The sequence below is a fragment of the Zerene cesonia genome, unplaced genomic scaffold (assembly GCF_012273895.1).
Source record: "Zerene cesonia ecotype Mississippi unplaced genomic scaffold, Zerene_cesonia_1.1 Zces_u010, whole genome shotgun sequence".
NCBI lineage: Eukaryota > Metazoa > Arthropoda > Insecta > Lepidoptera > Pieridae > Zerene > Zerene cesonia.
The window spans coordinates 400,715-426,656 of record NW_024045140.1 but is presented as its reverse complement, the minus strand read 5'-3'; the positions used below and the strand labels follow the sequence as shown (position 1 = coordinate 426,656).

The 25,942-nt window shown below is 36.3% G+C and overlaps 1 protein-coding gene across 1 annotated transcript in view; it reads left to right on the top strand.

Annotated features, from left to right (window-relative positions):
- LOC119839251 (monocarboxylate transporter 12) overlaps nucleotides 1-19,679 on the top strand; it is a 27,360-nt gene extending 7,681 nt beyond the window's left edge. Inside the window, exons 2-18 of the mRNA XM_038365475.1 lie at nucleotides 1,472-1,576; nucleotides 2,887-3,012; nucleotides 3,817-3,950; nucleotides 5,841-6,031; nucleotides 6,629-6,772; nucleotides 8,349-8,415; nucleotides 9,134-9,249; nucleotides 10,892-11,017; nucleotides 11,552-11,697; nucleotides 12,746-12,821; nucleotides 14,243-14,369; nucleotides 15,214-15,360; nucleotides 16,036-16,178; nucleotides 16,639-16,744; nucleotides 17,208-17,281; nucleotides 18,204-18,350; nucleotides 19,344-19,679. Of these exons, the coding sequence (XP_038221403.1) occupies nucleotides 1,472-1,576; nucleotides 2,887-3,012; nucleotides 3,817-3,950; nucleotides 5,841-6,031; nucleotides 6,629-6,772; nucleotides 8,349-8,415; nucleotides 9,134-9,249; nucleotides 10,892-11,017; nucleotides 11,552-11,697; nucleotides 12,746-12,821; nucleotides 14,243-14,369; nucleotides 15,214-15,360; nucleotides 16,036-16,178; nucleotides 16,639-16,744; nucleotides 17,208-17,281; nucleotides 18,204-18,350; nucleotides 19,344-19,468 (2,100 nt within the window). The 3' untranslated portion in view covers nucleotides 19,469-19,679. The remainder of the gene's footprint in view (nucleotides 1-1,471; nucleotides 1,577-2,886; nucleotides 3,013-3,816; nucleotides 3,951-5,840; nucleotides 6,032-6,628; nucleotides 6,773-8,348; nucleotides 8,416-9,133; nucleotides 9,250-10,891; nucleotides 11,018-11,551; nucleotides 11,698-12,745; nucleotides 12,822-14,242; nucleotides 14,370-15,213; nucleotides 15,361-16,035; nucleotides 16,179-16,638; nucleotides 16,745-17,207; nucleotides 17,282-18,203; nucleotides 18,351-19,343) is intronic.
- The last annotated feature ends 6,263 nt before the right edge of the window (nucleotides 19,680-25,942 follow it).

The following is a 25,942-nucleotide window of genomic DNA, read 5'->3' as shown; positions in this document are numbered from 1 at the left end:
ACGTCCAATAGGGACGTTGCGGTTGCTTTAAAGGCGTGCGGTGATTGGTTGTGCTCGCATGTAAGGAGGGTAGTTGGAGTACACCACAAAATAATAAATATTTAATTTTAATTCACTATTTTAATAATATTTGCGTGACCAAAGAGTATTAGAATATGTATTCTTTGTTAGAAATTTTAAAATAAAATAAATGAAAAAAAAGCGGTGTAAGAATTTCTAAATCAGTACTGAGGTAGGTGCCTTGGCTGCCTATGCCACTCTATGGAACTACACTATAGGCTACATATGAACCACGGGCGAAGCAGGGGCGAACAGCTAGTATGGCATAACCGGTCGATTACTTCGATTGATCGATTTCTTATTAAAACACCTCTATATTTAATATTTTTAATCGTCACAATTTATAATAAGTAACGATCAACTTATATAACGGATTCAAAAGAAGCCGCATAAATAAGTTCGAGTTAAGTTATGCAATGTTGAGCGTTCGTGGTTTGTGAATATTACTTGAGAATGAAGTTACAAGCAACATTGCTTTCTTGCTAAATTTAATAAGAACGGGAATTATTTGAGAGTTCAGCGTAATTGGTTTTAATAATTAAAATACGGCACGGACAACATAGACCAGGGTAGAAGCCTTTAAAAATAATAAAAAGTGAAATAAAATAGTAGTAGGATGAAACCCGTATTAGTAGTAGGATGATCGCCCGTAAATTATTTATCCCTTCATTTTTATAATATTCCCCTCCTTTTCTAATGGGTTCATCCTACTACTATTTTATTTGGTTTTAAAAATTATCGACCCTGGTCTAACTAGGAGTTGTATCTTTTTCCTGTATCCTTTCCCTCTTCCCAGTCCATTACTTTATTCCCGCCTTCAATTGTTGCCTTATTCATTACCTTTTAAAATCGGGGACCTCATTTGCAGCTGCCCTACCTCTAGAAATGTTAATGAGCGGTGATCGCTTACCATCAAGTGAACCATCTGTTTACTTTTAGAAATTAAAAACTTTTTAACGGATTTTGAACGCGATTTATTAACCCGACGTTTCGAACACTTTACAGCGAGCATGGTCGCGGGGAGGTCACATCCAGAAAAATACTCCACATACCAACTGTGAAATAGGTGGAGGTAGTTCACAAACAACAATTTTTGTATGACCTTCAAGACATATAACATCTCAGTCTCCACGTGACCACGCTCGCTGTAGTGTTCGAAACGTCGGGTTAATAATATAATGAATAAATCGCGTTTAAAATCCGTTAAAAAGTTTTTAATTTCTAAATGTATAATACTCGCGTAAAATCAAACATAAGAAAATACTACATCTGATTACTTGCCTGCTACATTGAGAAATTTTGAAAGAATAGAACTAATTTGATCACGAGGCGGGATTTTTTTTTCTATTCTCGGTAAATTTCTCATATAAAGCATTTCAATGCTATAAAACAAAAAATAAATAAATTCCAGGAGTTGTCAAAACTGGAAGGTGGCCTCCTTGGGTCTTCAGCGCCGCCAACATCGCTCGCACCAGTGTCCTGCTCCATTGATCTACCTGGAGATGCCATCACAGAGGTAAGAACCCTGAATACTAGCTTTTCTCCCGGCGTCGCACACGTTAATGTCGGAATGGTTTAATAGATGTTATTATACATATAAACCTTCTGTTGCATATGTGTGCGTGGCTGCGTCCGCGCCTATGTTCGGTTGATCAATTAAAGCAGTGCGAATCCAGTCTTCGAGCGTTTCACTTGTCCCCTACTTACGTATTTAACACCTTCCCATTGAATGACTTTAAAAAACCCCATCATAATCTGTTGCATAGTTTTAAAGATCTAAGCATATCTAAATATACACAAATACTTTGCTTTATACTATGTAGTGATACTTCATAGGCATGTTATCCCACAAGGAAGAGGAAAAATTGTTATACCTGTTTTGCAGCGATTTAATTCATGGGCCAAGGTTATATGCTTAATGCAATAAACATCCTTATAGTGTTAAAAAGTTTAGGGCTAAATTTCAAACTTATGTTTTTTTATATCATGTCATCGTCAGCAATGGAGTTGGTGGGTCGCCTGATGGTAGGCGTAAGGTCGATCAGACAAACAAATAAATAAATTGCCGATTTTAAATTGGTAGTGGATTTCGAAAGCAAATAAGGAATTAATGTGTAAATTAATGTGTAATTCATGTGAAATTTTGAAGAAAGAAAGAAATACATTTATTTTGACACAGACATACACACACAACAGATCATAACAGAAAACAGAAGCATACAATAAGTGCTGGAATGTTTTACCACCTCCGTTACGAAATACAAAGACTTTATTTAGTTTTAAATCTGGTTTAAAAAACTTTTAATTACAGAATTTCATAAACAGCCCTAGTCGTATAGTATGTAGTGATTTTATAATTTGTTTCCTTTTTTCGCCTTATTTTATAATAATTTATTTCATTTATTATATTTTATAATTATTTCCTACTAATATATATATATATAGTTTAAATACCAATTTGCTTTTAAAATATCTATAAGAATTGTTTATATTATGTATGCATGTATGTTTATTTCTTCTGACTGGCACTCCAACAAGGGGCTACTGAAAATCAGCGCTGCGCATTACGCGTAGCACACGCTGAGTAGTTACCCTTTTTAGCACCACACCGTTTAGTCATAAGTACACTTTTTAATTTGAATTTTAATTTAACTGTGTGTAAATGTGGTGGTGTTAAATAAACATTATTTCCTTCTTTCTTTCTTATAATAAATCACAAAAAAAAAATAAATAAATAAAAAATTTAACGGCTAGACTTCATAATTCTGTGTGGCTGCGTGTGTCAAAAAGATATTCAATACATTATATCGTCTATTGGATTTCCAGGCGGTGCTGTCACCAGACACAGCGGGGTCCCTGCTGTCGATACAATCCGCGCCTCCAGAGCAGAGCGAAAGAGTGGAGCAGAGGGAGAGGCCAGTCAGTCTGCTTTTAGAACTGCCGCTTGCGTCTGTGAGTATATAAATATAGTGTGATGTGTGCGTGTGTACGTGTGCGTGTGTACGTGTGCGTGTCTACATGTGTGTGTGTGTGTGTGTGTGTGTGTGTGTTTGTTTAATAAATCCCCGTATTGTATAGGGCTTTAGGGTAATTTTGACTATTTGTGATTTTCACGTCAGAATTAATTTGAAATTACGCAGTTTTTTTTTATGGTATTATAACAGCGTTTTGATATAAGTAAGAATATACAGGTGTGGCGTTGGTGAAGTACCCCTGGCCCTGGATAACGAATCGAATATTAAACCATAATTTCAAGGGCGTCTGCCCTTACATGCAGTTGTAGTTCGTCATCATCATGAGCCAATATATGTTCCCACTGCTGGGACACAGGCCTCCTATGAGGGTTCAGGCCATAATCCACCACGCTAGCCAAGTGCGGGTTGGCAGATGTCACATGTCGTCGAACTTTTTGATTCTCGGACATGCCGGTTTCCTTACGATGTATTCCTTCACCGTTTTAAGAAGCGGTGATGTTATTCACATGTGCGGATAAATTGAAAAATCAATCAAGTTATGTAGCTATTATCGAACAAAGATATCAAATCTTTTTCTTGTGTTTGATTTTACGCGATTATTATGACATTGAGAAATTAAAGACTTTAAATCGTCAGCTTAATAATATAATGAATAAATCGCATTTAAATTCCGTTTAAGAGTCTTTAATTTCTAAATGTCATATCTTGTACAGTACAGATAGAGCTAGTAACATATAGATACGCACATATTTATTAAAACTTTTATTATATTATATAACAGCAAGTCGGAGCATATCTCTCAGCTATGTCGCCAACGGAGCAAGAGGAGGACTCGCTCCTAACGCTGTCGTCGGTGACTGCGCGGCCGCTGCTAGCTGTGTCGAGGAAATTAAGGCCGCAGAGTGATTCTACTGAGTAAGTGCTAAATGTGGATGATAGCTTTTCATATAGAGTTTCTCTTTTTATTTATTTACTAGCTGGCGAACATCGGCGCCTTAGCGTTGCAATAATGCAAACAAACGACGACAGTAAAACAAACGATGCTCTTTCATCAATATAGTCTATGGCTGTGAATGACATTGACATTTGTTACTCGCGTTTTTTGAAATATGCAAAACTAAATGTACATATTTCTGAGAGATTTTCTTAATATTTTTTTCCGTAAGAACCTTCTCCTAATAATAACAAATACAACAAAAAAAGAATTAGTGAAATCGGTCCAGCCATTCACGCGTGATGCCGTGACCAAGGGAAACGGGTTTCATTTATATATATATAGATTACAGAAACAAACAGTCATTATTCAAAAGAGTAATACATAATATAAAACACAAATAGACCTTGTGTTTCATATTTTAACTAAATGTAGTTATTATAATATAAAAATTTCTATGGTGTGTGCAAACATACAAGAATTCGATATACTTATCTTACAGACGTCTCCTTGGTACAGTGGTTAACCGACCGAGGGGTCCTGGGTTCGATTCCCGGTGGGGACGCACAAAAAAAAAATGTCTCGGTCTGGCAGGACACAGAAGGCTGATCACCTACTTGTCCATAAAGAAAATCGATCAGTGAAACAGATGTATATCTGCTCCATACCCCAGTAGGGACACGGGACTTCACTTTTAACTTACAGACGACGAGAGATATTTAATTCGATTTGTCGATTTGGTAACTTACTAGCAACGATATAACGGGAAATAAATTTTTTTTTTTTTTTTATGTCACAGTCGGCAATGGAGCTGGTGGGACGCGTGATGGTAAGCGCTACCACCGCCCATGAACATTTGTAGAGACGTAAAGTCGATTACAGACCTTACGCCTCTACAAATGGATTGCCGACTTCAAATTGGGAAGGGATTAAGAAAGGATTTGCGAGAGGAATAAAGGAAAGGACTGGGAAGGGGAAGGAAAAGGATGTGGGCCTCCGACTCCCCCACTCATCGAATGAAACACAACAGAATGCTATTTCACGCCGGTCTTCTGTGGGTGTGGGTTACTTTTCCCGGTGCGAGCTGGCCCAATTCATGCCGAAGCGTGCTCGACTACCACGTATAACTCTCATGGAAACTACAGATAACATAACTATATTAGATTAGAACACAGCTAAAAGTCTATGATCTATGCTATCTCTGGTAGCCTAACCTACCTCTTAGTGATAAATAGACCAAATAAACAGCAAAGCCTATCCGTCGATTGGATATTAATATAAAAGTAATTGTAATTCGACTAATTTTAGTTACAGGTAGGATAATGAAAACGATAGAATAGGAAAAGTGAGTGTTGAACCGAGGGGTCCTGGGTTCGATTCCCGGTGGTGGTTATTAATAAAATGTCCCGGTCTGGCCAAGACACAGAAGGCCGAGTACCTTCTTGTCCATAAAGAACATCAGCAAAACTGCTCCATACCCCACTAGGGGTCAATTTCGTCACTTTTTCACGCCATATTGTGACGCTATAGCTTTAAATTCATACGAATTAATAAGTTGTTTATAGTATTTTCTTGTGTTTTTGATTTTACGCGGGTATTATAAATTTAGAAATTAAAGACTTTTAAACGGATTTTAAACGCGATTTGTTCATTATATTATTTATTAACCCGACGTTTCGAACACTTAACAGCGAGCGTGGTCACGCAGTCTCTCCGTGACAACGCTTGCTGTTAAGTGTTAGAATTTTTTAATTTCTAAGTTGTTTATATTTAAACTAGCGGTACGCCCTGGTTTCACCCGTGGTACATATACAGCCTATAGCGTTCCTCATAAATGGGCTATCTAACACTGAAACTTTTCATATGTCCAGCACATCTCCGCCAGACGGTGGGTACGGGTGGGTGGTTGTGTTTGGCGCTTTCATGGTGCAGTTCTGGGTGGCCGGCCTCTTCAAGTCCTACGGCGTGCTGTACGTGGAAATCATGGAGTCGTTCCCGGATTCATCTGAGAGCGTCGCGTCTTGGATACCGGCCGCTCTGTCCACGTTGTGTTTGGCTCTGGGTGAGTTTTTAATCACGCTTGTGGTCCCGATGTTGTCTGAAGGGCTGTTACGTCTTAGCAGGCACAGGAGTATAATCTGGAGGTCTTCAAGAGAAGAGTGAACAGGTACCTTCTAGGGAAGCGCGCTCCATCTTAGCTCACATCTCAGCTTACCAACAGGCGAGATCGTGGTCAGGCGCTTCCCTATCATGATTAAAAAAAAAACTGAAGGCTCACCCTGCTAGCGACACGCTCAAGGGCGAACCTCGGGTTAGGCTGTCGCACGAATGGAGGGAGCGAGCAGGGCCATACTCGGTTGGAAACGACAGTGTTACTCTTTCTTCTGTCACTCTCACGTACTCATTGTTGTATATATTATTGTATATATTGTATAAATACTTTTTCTTTCTTCCTTATATTAAAATGTAAGTTTTATAGCCTGTGCTCTGTATATGTTTTCTGTTCTGTAATCAAAACCTTTGTAATATGTGTTACTGCAATATATAGAAGAGGCAGACAGATAAAGAAGGCAGACATATTATATTTATTGTATTTATTATAATATTTGTAAAGATTTCGTAAATAAATAAGTTGATTTAAATATTTCCAATTTTTCAGCGCCATTGTCGTCGGCGCTTTGTGAAAAGTACTCCTGCCGGCTGGTCGTGTTCATTGGTGGGCTGTTCTGTGCCACTGGTCTGGCGCTATCCTACTTCAGCACTGGTCTACTGCATTTGCTGTTGAGCTTTGGTGTTATGACTGGTGAGTTATTGATTTATTTCTTTCTTTGAATGATTTCCTTTCCTTATGTTACCCCTCTCTCTCTCAGACTTCTATGTAGTTTACTTCAGGCACCAGTCTCTCACAACGTTAACCTTTGTCTTATCTGTATATATAAGCTTTTGCAATCTACTAATGTTGTGAGGACTAAATAAAAATGATTTTATTATAATGTTTCTCATATCCATAACGCACGGGTATCACTAGAAGGACAATACCCGGTGCTTTGGAATGCTTGAGTGGGGACACAGGTCCAACACGCAGAGGTCCTTTGAGAATTTAATGTGTTGTGGGACACCAGCCGCAGCCTGCCCATGAGTGCACCATAGAGATACAGCCCTGGGCAGTCCGCGGCCGATTTAGGAATATTGCAAAAACGGAAAGGAGTAAAATTGGACTATGATATGGAGGTTTTAAATGGATTGGTTACTGGGTTTATGGGAATTATGGCGTCTGTCTTTCTACTACATTTGAGTTAGTAAAAATATATTGGCAGACGGTGACTTATCTCTCACAAATGGGCCCTCTAAAAAGTTGTCGTAAAATAGCAACAAGAGTGAGCAATGTCGTGAGCATCTAAGCTCATTATTATTATTATTTCGCCGCGCAGACTCTGTGTAAGAGCAAGTGAGTGTGTGAGTGAATTAAGTTGATTCTCATTGTCATTGACGCGTATTTTTTATATTTCGTTGTTAGTTTATTATTTGTTATTACTTGTTAGGTGATCGGCTCCTTTTATATTACTATGTAGCTAATTATTATTTACTGTACGCCGAATAATCTCAAAATTATTTATAAGCAAGTTTTTTGTTTGCTTGTAACCTTTCTTTCATCATTAGAATGCTATTTGTCATGTTATATAGGGTTATACTTTAAACCCCTGTAGCGACACATTTCTGAATCGCGCAAGTGAAGTGTTCTCGCTAGAGCTATATATACAACTTTCTGATATCATTCAATTGGGGCTGTACCGGCCGGCCAGTAGTATGGACTGGTCGAGGATTCGCCCCTTATCGATGGAGGAATTTCACCTTCCTTCATACCACGGGCAAAGGAGGCAGTATCAGATCAGGCTGAAATCGGGCATGCAGAGCCACTATGATGTAGGCATCCGCTAAGAAAGGGTCTTGTTAAATTGTAATAAATAAATAATTATTGACAAAATAGGGGATGGCATACCGTGATAATTTTGACAACGCTGAAGAAGTTGCGAGTGACAGCTAGTTTTAAATAAACTAATATAAAAGATGCCTCATTCATAAAAAGTTGTAACACATCTAAAAGTACGTACATTATAGTACGATTTACGAAAAAAACGTTATTCATAAATGCATTTTAGAATAAAAATCACACTAATATTATAAATGTGAAAGTTTGTTTGTTTGTCCGTCAATCACGCTGAAATTACTGAAATTAGGGTATGAGCTGACTTGGGTGATAGAATACTTTTTATGCCGATTAAGTGCTCCCTCGGGATAAAACATGAATCTTGATATCCGGGCGGAGCCAGGACGAGCGTCTAGTATTCTATAAGTATGATAAATATATACATTTTCAGGTATTGGCGGCGGTCTGTCTACTACGCCAGGCATTGTGATTGTCTCGCAATATTTTGACAAACACCGGTGAGTATTCATCATCATCATCAGCCCATATATGTTCCCACAACTAGGACACGGGCCTCCTATGAGGGCTCAGGCCATAATCCACCACTCTGGCCAAGTGCGGGTTGGCAGATGTCACATGTCGTCGAACTTTCGATTCTCGGACATGCCGGTTTCCTCACGATGTTTTCCTTCACCGTTTTAAGCAGTGGTGATGTCACACATGAGAAGATAAATGGAAAAATCAATTTATTTCCTGCACGCTCGCTCCGGTCTCGAACCCCGACTTATCGATGTTGACGTCCGAGGTTCTCACCACTGAGCCACCACTGCTTGGTGAGTATTTTAGAAACTAAAACCGGGCTGTGTTAAATATTAGTTTGATCGTAATAAGAATGTTCTGCGATTCTACACAACTGCCTAATTGATAGTCAGTTGATAACAAATCGCAGCCAGTCACAAGGACCATTAACAGAGTGAGGGTAGTTGGGGCGAACGTTGAATAATGAACAAAAACAGAGTATGGTCTGGATATATAGGTTACTTTTTAGCCGGGTACCACGCGCGTGACGCCGCGGGTTACAGCTAGTATTAGAATACAGTATAAACAAAAAAATATACAGTGGACTATAAATGAATCATAGTAAAAGAGGGGTAATTTTTTGTAATGTTATCTCTATTTAATAAAATATTGTCTTTGACACTGACGCGACGGTAACAATCGTGTTGTCTCTTTCAGAGCATTGGCTAACGGCATATGTGTGAGTGGGACGGCAGCTGGTAGTTTCGTGTTTCCGATGCTGATCGAGAAATTGGTGGACGTGTACGGATTGCATGGGACCGTGCTGTTATTGGGTAAATATATGTAAAATTTAATATTTATTATAAAAATTCGTAAAAAATTATAACAACGAAAGGAGAAAGAAAGGATAACGAAATAAGATAATTATTTATTTCCATCAAATTTTAATATTGGGATGATAGGATTATAAATTAAAAACTTTTTAACGGATTTTAAAAGCGATTAATTCGTTAGGGGGGACAGTCTTCCCGTGAGCACGCTCGCCGTAAAGTGTTCGAAACGTCGGGTTAATAATATAATGAATAAATCGCGTTTAGAATCCGTGAAAAAGTTTTTAATTTCTAAATGTATAATACTCGCGTAAAATCAAACAAGATAATACTATAGCAACGCCTAGCCTCTCGGCCACCCGTGATCCCGCCACAGTAATCGAATCTCTTCTACTCTTTCGGTTTCATGTGTCTAAGGGGCACCCCACGCCATCTATTGAGATGATTAAGAATCATCACAACCAATACGAAACATTATTTCAATGATTACAATATTGTATCGATGGAACGCGGCCTTTGTTAAATTTAATTTTTAGTTTTATAGCATTGAAATGAATAGAAAAAATTTTTTTCTATTCTTTCAAAATTTCTCATTTATAAAGCATTTCAATGCTATAAAACTAAAAATTATACTTTAGGGCCTAAAGTCTTGTATCGCCTAAACTTTAGGCGATACAAGACACGATTTTAGACGGTATGTAGTTAATACAATGAAAAATTTCTGCAAATAAGATTGGTAAAAACCCAATTATTAGATGAAAAATTCTCAAAAATGTTTTTAATTGCTCCAATGAGGCGTTCGGACAGATCGACTGCTTTTTCTTTAACACTAACATTTAGAAATTAAAGACTTTTTGACGGATTTTAAACGCGATTTATTCATTATATTATATGAGCGTGGTCACGGGACACGGAGAGGATCAGTCTACCCGTGACCACGATGGCTGTAAAGTGTTGGAAACGTCGGGTTTATAATGAATAAATCGCGTTTAAAATCCGTTAGTCTTTTATTTCTAAATATATAATACTAGCTTTTCGCCCGCGGCTTCGCCCGAGTAGAATTCGCTTATATCGTGCGACATGGTAAGCAGTATTTTTATCGCATTAAAAAGTATGGTTTGTTCTTTCCCACGTTTAACTCCATCTTCTTACCAAGTTTCATCAAAATCGCTTTGACAAAAATGAACTTTCATACAAACTTTCCTCCCTTTCTACCCTTTTTTCGCGATAAAAAGTATCCTATGTCCTTTCCCAAGTTCAGTTCTATCTTCATACCAAATTTTATCAAAATCGGTTCAGTGGTTTACGCGTGAAAGCGTAACAGACAGACAGAGTTACTTTCGCATTTATAATATTAGTAGGGATTCGCGTACACGAACATTCTAATTATTTAACACACCCTCTATAACACTTGACCGCCTCCTTGGTACAGTGGTTAACGCGTGAGCGTAGAACCGAGGAGTCCTGGGTTCAATTCTCGGTGGGGACGCACAAAAAACAAATGTCTTGGTCTGGCAGGACACAGAAGGCTGATCACCTACTTGTCCGTAATGAAAATCGATCAGTGAAACGGATGTACATCATCTGCCCCATACCCCACTAGGGGACACGGGACTTCACTATAACACCAACTCACACATTCCAGGCGGTGGTATGTTGCACGTGTGTGTGGCGGCCACGCTGTACCGGCCGCCCCCCACGCCGCGCGCCGCCACCCCCGCCACCACCACCACCACCGAGAACACCACGCTGCTCAATGATATACAGGATGGTTCGTGTTTTGTTGTTGATTTTAGATCGTTATACAGGATGTTCATATTATTGTAGTAGTCGAGCACGCTTCGGCACGAATTGGGCCAGCTCGCACCGGGGATGTACCACACCCCCACAGAAGACCGGCGTGAAATAGCATAATGCTGTGTTTCGTTCGGTGAGTGGGGGAGCCGGAGGCCCATATCCTTTTCCTTACCCTTCCCAGTCCTTACCTTTATTCCTCTCATCAATCAAAAAAAAAGTAACATAAAAAAAAAATCTTTAAAAAAATCTTTACCAGTGTGTGACTTAGGCTACTGTTTAAACGCTACTGACTTAAATATAAAGTAAAAAGCGACGGTGAAACAATGAAGACACGTACATAGACAAATAGCTTCAATCAGCGTATTTATTTTTATTATTTGCATATGTGTTAAAGTTAGATTAAAGTGTTATTAGTAGTAGAATTAAAGTTATATTACAGTTTTAACAAATTAAGGCTTTTATTTGGCGCTATTCAACAGACTCTATTGATACATGCTTTCAATTTAAGGTAAGACGCTCCCACTGAAGGACAACAGACTACAGAACCTATTCCAACCGGAACCTGAGTTGACTCTTAACCAAAAGAACGCGCTGTTGAACGAGGACAAACGGACAAACTTGCTGACGGAAATCATCCATCCCAGCTTGATTGAGGTGCGGATAATGGAAATTTCTAGAATCCTCCGTTCACAACGGCGCCATTGTGTCACGTTTGTGTTTGATATTAGCGCCATCTAGTGTTGAGTTCTCGTAAGCTCTACCACCTATTTGTTTTTCTCTATTTTCGGTGTGATTTTTTGTTGTATCTGCCTAATTTATGCAGTGTTCATTTGAACTTTCCATTATTTTCGTTATGTGTTTATCATTTTTAACGTGGGCATCGATATATTTACGAATGATTGCGATTGACCCCTGTTTTACTTATATCTAGCATAGCGATGCGATTAAAAATCACACTATCTCACTAATCCTACTAATATAATAAATGCGAAAGTTCGTAAGGATGCGTGTGTGTTTGTTGCTCTTTCACGAAAAACTACTAAACCGATTGCAATTAAACTTGGTACGTAGACAGCTGGACAACTAGAATAACATATAGGCAACTTTTAATGCCGATATTCGTACGGGATACGGACTTACGCGGGTTGTGTGTTGGTGTGTTTGGATGTGCGTCCGTCAATCACGCTGAAACTACTGAATGGATTTTGACGAAATTTAGTATACAGCCAGAGTATGAGTTGACTTGGGTGACAGAATAGTTTTTATCCCGATTAAATGATCTCTTGGAATAAAACAGCATTCTTGATATCCGCGAGCGTCTAGTTAAACCATAAGATCTAACTAGCTTTGGCCCGTGGCTTCGTACGCGTTAAATTCGGAGTAGTTTAATAGACGTTATTATACGTATAAACCATCCTCTAATAAAATCCTCTAATAAAACTCTAATAAAAAAGAAACTATCAAAATCCGTTGCATAGTTTCAAAGTATTTAAGCATACATAGGGGCATAGGGACAGAGAAAGCGACTTTGTTTTATATTAAATAAAAAAATAATGAAACAATGTATTAGTATCATATTTTTTCGCAATAAAAACATTGTTTTTTTGTTCTTTTAAAACCAGACCATAGACATTTTAATAGAGGCATAAAAAAACATTAAACATATTATTGTTTTTTATGGTTTTGTCTATTTCCGTTAAAGGTCGCTCGGCCGCCATTGCCGTGTCAATTATCCGACTCCGAAGACTCCGAGGGCTTAGACGTTCTGGGAGTGGTTGGTGAGTAGTTTCGCTTAGAATATCATCGTCATCACCTGTCTTAGAAACAAAGAAAGAAAGTTAGAAAGAGAGAAAGTGAGAAAAAAGAAAGAAAGAAAAAATATCATCACCTGAAACAACAAGAGCATCATCATCATCATCATCATTATCATCATCATAAGCTTATATTCCAATTAGAGAAGTAAACCCCAAGTCTACGACATGCCTGTTATCTAATGTTGTATTCCTTAATAGAATATATAATAGATAGTAATTTGTTGATAAATTTAAAAATTAATCTCTAACACTTGTCTTAATATATAATATATTAATTACGTGTCATGTGCACATGTTACGACTCCAGAATTACTGAACCGATTTTAATCAAATTTGCACACCGTGTGCAGATATCCAGTAACCAACGTAAGTAACCAACCAGTAAAAAGATGCCAACTAAACTAACTACGATAAATATCTTACCGTGCGGAGCCGGGGCCTGCACATAGTATTTTATAATAAGCCATTTTTGAAGCGAGCCGTGTATATGATACTAGCTCTTGTGGGCACTTTGCTTGAGTATTGTAAATATAATACATTCTCAATTCCACATAATGACAAAAATTTTCTTTAAAATCAGTCCAGCTATTTAGGAGGAGTTCAGTGACAAACATGCAATGAATATAGATTACTAGCTTTGCAAATCGGGCTTCGCCCGTGCAGCCAAGGAAAAGATAGACAGACCGGGAGATTTCCTTGCATAGCTCCCAATTCTGGGACCAAAACCTATACCACTTAGTATTTTCTTGTTTGATTATACGTGAGTGTTATACATATATATATATATATAAAGCAGTGGTGGCTCAGTGGTGAGAATCTCGGACTTCAAAATCGATAAGTCGAGGTTCGAGACCGGGTCGAGCGTGTAAGGAAATAAATTGATTTTTCAATTTATCTGCGCATGTGGATAGCATCACCACTGCTTTAAACGGTGAAGGAAAACATCGTGAGGAAACCGGCATGTCCAAGTATCAAAAAAGTTCGACGACATGCGACATCTGCCAACCCGCACTTGGCCAGCGTGGTGGATTATGGCCTAAACCCTCATAGGAGGCCTATGTCCCAGCAGTGGGAACATATACGGGCTGATGATGATGATGATTATACATATAGAAATTAGACTTTTTAACGGATTTTAAACACGATTTATTCATTATAATGTAATGAATAAGTCCGACGTTTCGAACACTTTACAGCGAGCGTGGTCACGGGAAGACTGACTGTGAAGTTACCTATAAACGTAGGCTAATATCTATCTATGTACCAAATTCCACACAGTTCGGTTCAATCTATTATAATGCTATTTAAATCGGTTAAATCTATTATAAATCTATTTAGATTTCCACCTATTTCCAGAATCTATTTAGATATCCACACATTTCCAGGATTACCTCGCGAAGTGGCCCGTCTGCGCCTGCGCCCCACACGATCCTCCTCCATCCTGCATTCGGTGGAGGACCTCTCCACTGACAGCACTTGTGTGTATAAAGCGAGCAGACGGAAACTGAGCCGGTGTGTATAACAACTGAATTTGACGTATTTTGTGCTTTAATATGTTTTATATATACTAATCCTACTATCCTACTAATCCTACTATGATAATATTGCTTCCTACTATCCTACTAATATTATAAATGCGAAAGTTTGTAAGGATGTGTGTGCGTTTGTTGCTCTTTCACGCAAAAACTACTCAACCGGTTGCAATGAAATCTGGTATGCAGACAGCTGGACAACTGGAATAACATATGGGCATATTTTTATCCCGATATTCCTAAGGGATACGGACTTACGCGGGTGAAACCGCGGGGGGCAGCTAGTATTATAAAGCTGAAGAGTTTGTTTGTTTGGACGCAATCTCAGAAACTACTGGTCCGATTTGAAAAATTCTTTCAGTGTTAGACAGCCCATTTATTAGAAGGCTATAGGCTATATATGTACCACGGGCGAAGCCGGGGCGGACCGCTAGTCCTTACTAATATGTATATCATCTTTTTGTCAACCAGGTTGTCTGGAAGAGATCGCTAATGTAGCAATAAGACCGATTTAGTAACATTAATATATGAGTCACTAGCTGCGCCCCACGGTTTCACCCGCGTACATCCGTATCCCGTAGGAACATTGGGATAAAAATATATTCCAGTTAAAAAGTTATTCCAGTTGTCCAGCTATCTACGTACCAAATTTCATTGTAAACATTTCAGTAGTTTTTGCGTGAAAGAGTAACAAACATACACATACACATACATCCATGCCCACAAACTTTCGCACTTATAATATTAATAGGATAGAATAAACTAACATTAATGTATATATGTTATCGAATTATTCTAAATAAATAAATTATTGTCTATTACAGATCTCTGTACATAAAACCGCCGCTACCGTGTAGAATTATTCCCAATAAAATCGTGGAGCCGGAGAACGTGAAAAAAGACGCAGAAGACAAGAAAGAAGAGAACGTAGAGGAAGAAGTTAAGAGTGGATGTGTGGGGACTATATCTAGGTAACTTTATTGTCATAGCGGGCAACTGAGCTGGTGGTTCGCCTGTTGGTAAGCGATCACCACCGCCCGTGAACGTTCACAAGGATAGTTCCTTTGCAAATGAGTTGCATGCTTTTAGGGGGAAAGGGATATGGAAAGGATTGTCGACTGATTAGAAGGAAGGGTCTGGAAAGGGAATCGGGTCCCCTTTATTAAAATAGTTGCTAACGGTTTGTCGTTCATTCGTTCAGTGCTGTACTTTAATGTAACTTAAACTGACTGACTGACAGTTTTTAAAACATTAATTTATCTTACTAAGTCGATTTATTATGTATGATTCTGATTACTAATATTATAATGGAAAAGTGTCTCTGCCTGTCTGTCTCTTCTTCACACTAAAACTGCATCAGCGATATAGATGAAGCTCAGGACTGTCCATTGTTTTGATAACGTGGTCAAAGCCGCTGGTGAAAAACAAATAAATAAAAATTATGTAAACTCGGTGCTTGAAACGGTGAAGGATAACATCGTGAGGAAACCGGCATGTCCGAGAATCAAAAGTTCGACGACATGTGACATCCGCCAACCCGCACTTGGCCAGCGTGCTGGATTACGGCCTAAACCCTCATAGCAGGCCTGTGTCCCAGCAGTGGGAACAAATATGGGCTGATGATGATAACATAACCACCATTGCAGATATCTCGATGTGTCGCTGCTGAAGTCGTGGCGATTCGGACTCCTGTGCACTTCCGTAGCGCTAATGTCCTGTGGGTCTCCGTACGCGCTGTACTATCTGCCCGCGTATACTGTAGCCGCCGGGCACAGCAAGGCGGCCGCCGGTGAGTGAGTGAGTGAGAGTGTGGGTGAGTGAGAGAGTGAGTGAATGACAGGGGGAGGTGGTGAGTGAGAGTTTGAGGGGGTTAGTGAGAGTGTGAGCGAGTGAGTGAGGGTGTGAGCGAGTGAGTGAGTAGTAGTTGGTTGAGTGGGTGAGTGAGTAAGTGAATGACAGGGGGTGTGTGAATCATATTAAACTACAATACAATAAAAATCCTGAGCGAATTGATGAATGAATTAATATATTTTGTGATTATTATATGTTTGTAAGTTTATCATGCAAAAACCACTGGACCAATTTCAAAAAATCTTTCACCATTAGAGAACTGCAAATCTTATTCATTGACATAGTCCATATATGTACCACGGGCGAAGCCGGGGCGAACAGCTACTAAACAGCTATAAAGTTACCAAACAAGGTCTACAATATATATATACTCAATATTTGTTATTTCCCAAACTCAGGTCGCCTGGTTGCAATTAGTGCTGTGCTAGACCTCTGTGGTAGGCTGGGTCTAGGCTGGCTGTGTGACCTGCATCTGTTTTGCAGAAGGAAGGCGTATATAATAAGGTAATGCATGAATGTATTTAGCCGACTTTCCTAAAAATAAGTAAGGTTTCGACTTTGTAGTGTATGTTTATTTTATTTAGACTAGCATTCCGCTCGCGTAAACAAGCAACATTTTTATAATATTAGCATAGCTTGCAGCTGGCATGCGGATCTATGCTAATATTATAAAGCCGAAGAGTTTGTTTTTTTTGTTTGTTTGGACGCACTAATCTCAGGAACTAATGATCCGATTTGAAAAATTCTTTCACTGTTAGATAGCCCATTTATTGAGGCAAGCAATGAAATTTAGTACGTAGACAGCTGAACAAGTGGAATAATATATAGGCAACTTTTTTATCCCGATATTCCTACGGGTTACGGACTTACACGGGTGAAACCGCAGGGCGCAGCTAGTTAATATTAGTGTGATTTAAATTTAACTAAAAACTAATAGAATAATGACATTTGGACACTTTGATTTCAGTATCCTGGTAGCCGGAATAGCTGTTCTGACCTTACCCAGCCTGACTTCTTGGTGGGCGCTTGCGGTTGCTTCAGGTATTTTAATCTATAATACTATATATATTATTAAAATGCAGTGGTGGCTCAGTGGTGAGGACCTCGGACTTAAAATGTCCGTCAGGGTTCGAGACCGGGGCGAGCGTGCAGGAAATAAATTGATTTTTCCATTTATCTGCTCATCTGTGACACAACCACTGCTCGATATGGTGATGGAAAACATCGTGAGGAAACCGGCGAGTCCAAGAATCAAAAGTTCGACGACATGTGACATCTGCCAACCCGCACTTGGCCAGCGTGGTGGATTACGGCCTGAACCCGCATAGGAGGCCTGTGTCCAAGCAGTAGGAACTTATTTAGGATGATGATGACGATTATATATACCAACTAGCTGCACGCTCCGGCGCCGCCCGAGTAATTTGTCTTAAATGAAATAATAAAAACTATGCTATATTTTAAGTTGGATCAAACTGCACACGGTGTACCAATTTGTTTAAAATCGGTGGAGTAGTTTAGGAGTCCATCGCGGACAAACAACATGAGACGTAATTTATATATATTAAGACATAAATAAATTATAATTTAGTTGAACATAATTATATTATTATTTTTTTTATGTCATAGTCGGCAATGGAGCTGGCGGGTCGTCTGACGGTAAGCGCTACCACCGCCCGTGGACATTTAGAGAGGCGTAAGGTCTTCACCTCTATAAATGTATTGCCGACTTTAAATTGGGAAAGGATTAAGAAAGGATTGGAATTAAATTTACTAAAAACACGAAACCTTTTAAACTTTGCGCCCCTCCAAATGTCCACGGGCGGTGGTAGCGCTTACCATCAGGCGACCCACCAGCTCCATTGCCGACTGTGACATAAAAAAAAATAATAATTAATTAAATAAAAACTACTTATGTTCAACTAACTTATAATTTATATCTTAATATATCATGTACCAATTCCAGGTGCCTATGGGTTATGCCTCGGCTGCTGGTTCCTACTCGTGCCGGTGCTTCTAGCCGACGCTTTCGGTACAGCGCGAATTGCGTCATCCTATGGCTTGGTGAGAATGTTCCAGAGTCTGGCAGCTGTATCCGTACCACCCACGGCTGGTGAGTCTATATCCACCCCCATCAACGTCACTAGTCAACGCTGAAACCATTCTAGCACCTCCATGAAGCTAAGGAGTTCATACCAATTCAAAAAAAAAAAAAACGATATTTAAATAAAAAAACATATCCAACCCCATCAACGTCACTAGTCAACGCTGAAACCATTAAAGCATCTCCATGAAGTTCATACCAATTAAAAAAAAAACAAAATTTAAAAAAAAAAAACCAAATTTGGAATGATGTTTTATCATAATGGGCGGTGGTAGCGCTTACCATCAGGTGTCTCACCAGCTCCATTGCCGATTGTAACATTAAAAAAAAAAAAAAAATAATGTCTTGAACTAAAATGAAATATGGCACCCATAAAAGCTTATTAGCTGTGCTCATACAATAGATAAGTTCCACAAAACAGAAATATATTTTTAATAAAATAGAAAAAAAGATTTGAGACTAAATTTTGTTGCCTAGAATGTGATAATGAATATAAAGTATATAATATTTTCTTGTGCTTTTACGCGAGTATTATACATTCAGAAATTGAAGACTTTTATAACGGATTTTCGAACGCGCTTTATTCATTATATTATTAACCCGACGTTTCGAACACTTTACAGCGAGCGTGGTCACGGGGAGACTAAGTATATAAAAATCGTTGTTTGTGAAATAGATGGAAGTAGTTATTTATATATTGGATAAATCGCGTTTAAAATCCGTTAAAAAGTCCGTAATTTTTAAATATACCTAATGTATTTGTGAAAGGGTGAGCTTGTGAGTATGTCTGTGTATGTGTGTATGTGAGAGACACCTAAATATTTTAAGGTAAAGCTTCAAACTTCAGTTTTTTCATATGAATGGGACAATAGCCAATTAACTACTTTATTCTTAAGCTTAGAAAGTGGATATATATTTAGAGTCTGAGCAATTTATAATAGATCAACGAACTAATGAAAGCCTAATGGCGACCTACCAATGAAGTTTCAATGTGTGTTCTAGGTTTAGTGCGTGACGTCACAGGCGGTTACTCTTGGTGTTTCTATGGCATGGGTTCTTGTATGGTCCTAGGATCGATTCCCGTCATAGCATTCCATATCGCGACGAAGAATAAGGAGAAGGAGTGAAGGATTCGTTCGAAATATAATTTATCGGTACCAATGTCTCCCAAGAGGGTGTTATGGCGCGTATATATTTGACATGTATTGTCATGTCAAATTTCGCGCCATTTTTTTATAGATAATCTTAACCGTTTCTTTATTAACTGTGGATTAATTGTGGATGACAAGCAACGACAAATAAATTAAATTTCAATGAAAGCGATAAGTGTTATATAAAGAGTCAGCAGCTGTTAGAAAGAGAGAGAAAATAATAGTACCCTATCTGTCTCTCTCACATTTGCATACCAGGGGAGATAAAACGTTTAGGTGAATTACGTCATTAGGTCGGATGGTATACCATGGTCTTTTCTCTCTTTCTAATCGAACGGCTGTATGTCTTTTTAATTATATCCACAACAACTTATGTTATTAAGATATAAAATATGTATAGAAAGTAAATTCGCAATTTCTCTACAGTTTTTAATCTATGGTCTTGATAGTGACATATCCAATGGTGACTTTTCCTGTCAAAATAGAGCGCAAATATTTGGAGGCAAATAATTTAGTCGAAAATACAATGAGAGCGGTCTTATGTGGCCTTAACAAATTTTCAAGAAAGGGTTTTCACGTCAATGATATTTCAAATTGCAAAAAATATGCCATCTATGTGAACCTAGTCCGATTTAGATGTTATTAAATTATTATTAGCTGCTTATATATAGTTATGCAAAGAAATCAACTGAACTAACTGGGTGTGTTCTGTTTAGCTTATCTGATAGTTTAAAACAAATAATATATAAAATTTATTCAAAATATGATGAATAATCTATCTGTAACATGGGTCCTAGTCATTGCAAGAAATCTGTTTTATAAATTGCTTTTGCGACGTTAGTAAAGTGTTAAATTTTACATTTTGACTTTGTTGGGTGTAATCTGTGGTAAACTTGACATATATTAGAGTAGAAATAAAAAAAATATGCTTTATTTGCAACACACTTCTCTTTAGGATATTACTATATTTTTATGATTTAGCTGTTTAAAATAGACCATTAAGTCTTATGTTTTACTATGACTCTTTTACAGTAAAACGTGGTTATTCAACATTAAAAATTTCTTGTTGTAATGTCATCTTTATTGTGACATTTTCCCATGTGTGCTCTACTCGGAAATCATTGCATATTGGCCTATTAGTAAAATTATTCTATTTATTATATTGTATATATAAATAATTGCTTATGTCTATTTCAATGTTCATTTTTTAGTTTAGTACACGGTTATTTTGTCGTTTATAAAAGCATGTTAGATAGAACGATAAAAGTTAGGTTTGTGATTATCATTTATGGTTTAAAAAAAAAACAAAAATGGAACTTATAATTGTACTAGTCTTAAAACCTAAAGATTATAAAGGATAGATAGCACATGTCCCCATTTTTTTGCGTATTAAGTTAAGTTCGTATGTGTGTATAATACATAAAATGTTTTTATTAATTAAGCTTTCCATCAATTAATTATAATTAATAAAGTTATGAGAATATATTTAAACGATCTCATCATATTATTAATCGTATTAAATAAGATCTTATTGACTGAAATATTAAATAGTAAATATTAGAATGTACCTACTGATCAAAACAATTTAATATATAAGTAAATATTTTACACACTAGTGTTTTTAATTTGTTTGGTTTTGTACGAGTATTATGCTTTTAATAAACAAAGCATTTTTTTCCACTCACTTTTCATTTATTATAATTAATATATTGTTTCATTTTATTTTTTGTGTTTTTATTTTAAAATATTCAATGAAACCTTTTTCCTTTTTATTATACTTTTAATAAACGAGTATATCAAATTAAAAGAAACAATGAAAAGAAATTTCTTGTGGTTTCTAAATTAACTATTGAGGTAGTTAACATGTGATTATATTGTAGATATTATTTTTATTAAATCATAGATGATTTCGTTATTCAATCATGATTTTTATTTAAATCCTTAATATACTTAGTGCGTAATAAATATACTAATCAATAATATATTAAATAAATATGGATATAGATTTAATATCTTAAAATCAGAAAATAAAATCTTTTAAATAACTACAAAAAAATTAAAAACAGTCGTAGCATTTTAATTAAATATATTTTTTCCAAGGTAGCTATATCATTTTGTCAATGGTTTAATGAATACACGGAAAGACATTAAAGAGAAAATGGTAAATAGGCGCCTAATTTTTATAATGTCTATTTATTAAGCAAAGGTTGCCAGTTAGTAATTTTTCAACTGACGTGGATGTCACAACGAAGGAGGTATTATATTCTACTGCATTTTTATATGGTCTTGTCACCCGATAACTCTAAAATTTGGAGTGGTAACTTCTCTATAGGGACAACGTTGATCATAATTGTATAAAATAATTATCTACTCTTTCGGTTTCATGTGCCTAAGGGGCACCCCGCGCCATCTATTGAGATGATTAAGAACCATCACAACCAATACGAAACATTATTTCAATGATTGCAATATTGTATCGATGGAACGCGGCCTTCGTTAAATTTAATTTTTAGTTTTATAGCATTGAATTGAGGCAGGATCCCTCGTGATCAAAATTTTTCTATTCTTTCAAAATTTCTCATTTATAAAGCACTAGCTTTTCGCCCGCGGCTTCGCCCGCGTAGAATTCGCTTATATCGCGCGACATGGTAAGGAGTATTTTCTTCGCATTAAAATGTATGGTTTGTTATTTCCCACGTTTAGCTCCATCTTCATACCAAGTTTCGTCAAAATCGGTTTGACAATAAAGAACTTTCATACAAACATTCATCCCCTCTTTCAACCCTTTCTACCCTTTTTTCGCGATAGAAAGTATCCTATGTTCTTTCCCAAGTTCATTTCTATCTTCATACCAAATTTTGTGAAAATCGGTTCAGTGGTTTAGGCGTGAAAGCGTAACAGACAGACAGACAGACAGAGTTACTTTCGCATTTATAATATTATAGTAGGGATTTCAATGCTATAAAACTAAAAATTAAATTTAAAATAATTATTTTACGTTCATATGTATCCGTTTAATATGGTTTATCAAATAATCTTTCATTTAAAATTTAGTTTTTTTTTCATATTATCTAAATTAGGTAGATAGGCTTGTGAAACTATTTTTCGATGCTTTCAGTACTGGCCGTTTATGGATGTGTTATTTTTTTTAGATTTAAATGTACATAGTAATATTTAGAGCCTCGAATTCATGATAAACATCTATTAAACAATGAAATAGCATGAGCATGTGACCCAGTGTTGCTATCATCATGACAACATCGCGTGTTGCAGACTTAATAACCCGTGTAGAAAAGTTCTGGCGCAAGGAGCAACATGGAGTTATAGCGCAAAGCTTACGCCGTATTATGACCAATTGTGATGGACTACGCCACAGATATATGGTAATGGCTAACCATATACTAATGGCTTGGTCAGATAGGATACGTAATTACGTACTTAGCGTTCTGACATGCGCTAAGAACGCGATCTATCTTATATAGCCTATAAACGGTGTAATGTTATTGGAAAGATTTTTAAGTATATTGTAATAAATTACAATATTGAATTTTATGATTGTGACGTAATTATAGCATTTACCATGAATGCGAGGCTTTTATATTGCTAATTTGTAAAAAATCCTTGAGCTAAGGGGTTGCGTGGAAGAAATCACTAAAGTAAGGCCGACCCGTTTTACATTATCTTTAGCAATTGTGTATATTTTTTTCTTCTTTGTTTTATGTGAATAAAAGTGTTAATATAAATAATTAGACTCTAGATTATGTTCTAGGTTTCGCGTTACGTTTGGTTTGTTTTCGATTCTAGTTATTGTTATGTGAATGTAAAACGATCAAGCGATGACTTTGCCAAGTTATTTTTATAAACTTAACAGTGTCATCGCTTAAACTTTAGCGTTAATCATTTAAATATAACTAGCTGTCCCGGCGAGCTTCGTAACGCGATAGAATAATTTTAATATATTTTTTCCATGGTTCTCACATTTTAAACGTTCACTAGACCTACACGGATATTTGAACACCAAGATAAGATAAATCCGTTTAGCCGTTCTCGAGTTTTAGCGAGACTAACGAACAGCAATTGATTTTTATTTATAAGAAGATATACATTTATGATAATGCTCGCGCTATGTAAAAAATAGATACAATTAATTACTGGCCTGCCATCCGATAAAATGTACTATGTATCCTCCTATCTCCAAACATAAAAATCCTATAAAAAAAACGCTTCGTTACGACGAGACAAAAAGATAAACAAACATATTCGCATTTATAATATTATTAGTGTAAGGATACATCTTATTCATAGACAAGGACAACTAAGTTTCTGTCTGTAGGTTGAATCTATTTTCAAATGAATATATGAGGTTATGTTATATTTATGACAAATGTGTATTTAATACAAGCAAGTGTTGAACATAATACATATTTTACTGTGTGGTAAAATTCTTTAACTAAAGCCAAAAATAGCATAACACGACCAAACTTATATTTCAATTGCCAATATTATAAAATTTATGTTTTGTTTGCCGTTACGACAAAAACCCATTATCCATTTAATCATGTAAATTACCATAATCATATTACTAGTATAGTATTTATTATCTGTGGTTATATTTAATTCATCATCATCACATTATCTATGGACTGGTTCTAGACTCTCTGTCTCGTAACCAAACCATTTAATCTTAAAAAAAAGACTCAAGCTTACGGCGCTGACCGTCCGTGCAGACAGGCCTAACGTATGAACCTCTATGAAGCAAAGAGTAGTATAATATGACTGGTACTATAGGTTTTCAAGTATCTCTTAGTATCAGCACGTGTGATGTATGTATAATATAGATTCATTCGCTTCGGCTCTCAGCACCGATTGACAGTGTGCCATAGACTATACAAGTGACATTAACCAGCCTTCTTTTTTTTTCGTAGCGTATATAGCGTGACTACAGATAACATAATATTATCCCCTACTGTGAAAGTCAAAATAAGTTAGTTAAATCTCACATAAATTACATTCTAAATTATAATAGATATTAGGGTAGTAATGTAAAACCTTTTAATAGCGTTAATTGGTTTTTGACACGCCAAAATGATTTTTTTTTCTATTTATCATGGTTTTTGCGGTTTAGAAAAAAAATGTGTGTATAAATAGTAGATTTTATTTGGTTTAGTATCATAGAATAATATAACTTGGGGGTAAGTCGTAGTTTATAAAACAAATTGTTAATGTTAATTATGTTTTTTATTGCAATTGATTCCATTAAATATTATCTATTACGTTAATAACCATTTGTTTATTTATAAGCATGCTTTATTCGTTACATACTAATATTATTGTATTAATTTATAAGTAAAACAATGCAGTTGGCCTTTTAATCATAATTAATATGAATTATTAGCCAATCGTAATGTATAAGCTAATAAAACTGGAAGACTTTAATAAATATCAAAGAATTTAAAATAAGTTTTAATGTACAAGGGACGTAGTGACTAAGAAAAAAAAATCGCAATAATCTCGCTTTTCGCTTTCGTTTTATTGCAACGCCCTCTATTGGTCAAATATAGAAGTACAACATTTTTTGCGCATTTATATGTCAAAATTTACGCCTAAGAATTCAATCCACTAATAACTAAACGTGTTAAAACGTTATACATATAATTTTTTAACCACCACTTCACGTATCCCGTCACTTATTCTATTTTTTAATCTGAACTAAGTATTTACCAGTAAACTGAATAAACTTTGGTTAATTCGTTTAATTATATACAATTAAAATAATGTTAAGAAAAATTCGACTGTTCCTAAAGTTAAAAACCAATCACAATTACGACATGTGACATAACTTGATAACTAATAAAGCGTTGTTGATTACGCATTTCGTTTATTTGAAAATCGACAATTATAGATTATTACTATTTCAACGGATTTAATTTAATTCTTAACGATCCATGACACAATATATTTTATTTAATTTTAAGTTTTATAGCATTGAAATGCTTTTATAAATGAGAAATTTTTTGAAAGAACAGAAAATTTTTAATTTTTAGTTTTATAGCATTGAAATGCTTTATAAATGAGAAATTTTGAAAGAATAGAAAAAATTTGATCACGAGGCAGGATTCGAACCTGCGTAGGCTCAGAAAAATTTTTTCACAGTATATTTTGTTGTCAAATTTAAATGCAGATGTTTCTTTCTTTATTTCTTTCTTTTATATTTACATCCGTTGATTAGTGCATTCGCCATCTGTATTATGAGTTTAAATGTATTTGATAATGAGATATATTGATGTGGAAATAAAGGAATTAGAAACTATATTTATTGTTTTCTTTATCTTACAAATAAAATGCAAAAAATGCTAAAATAAATTGTATATATACAAATTACCGAACGTTTGTAAACTGGCGACACAGATAACATAATGCTGGCATGTTAATGGCGAATTTATACTGTAG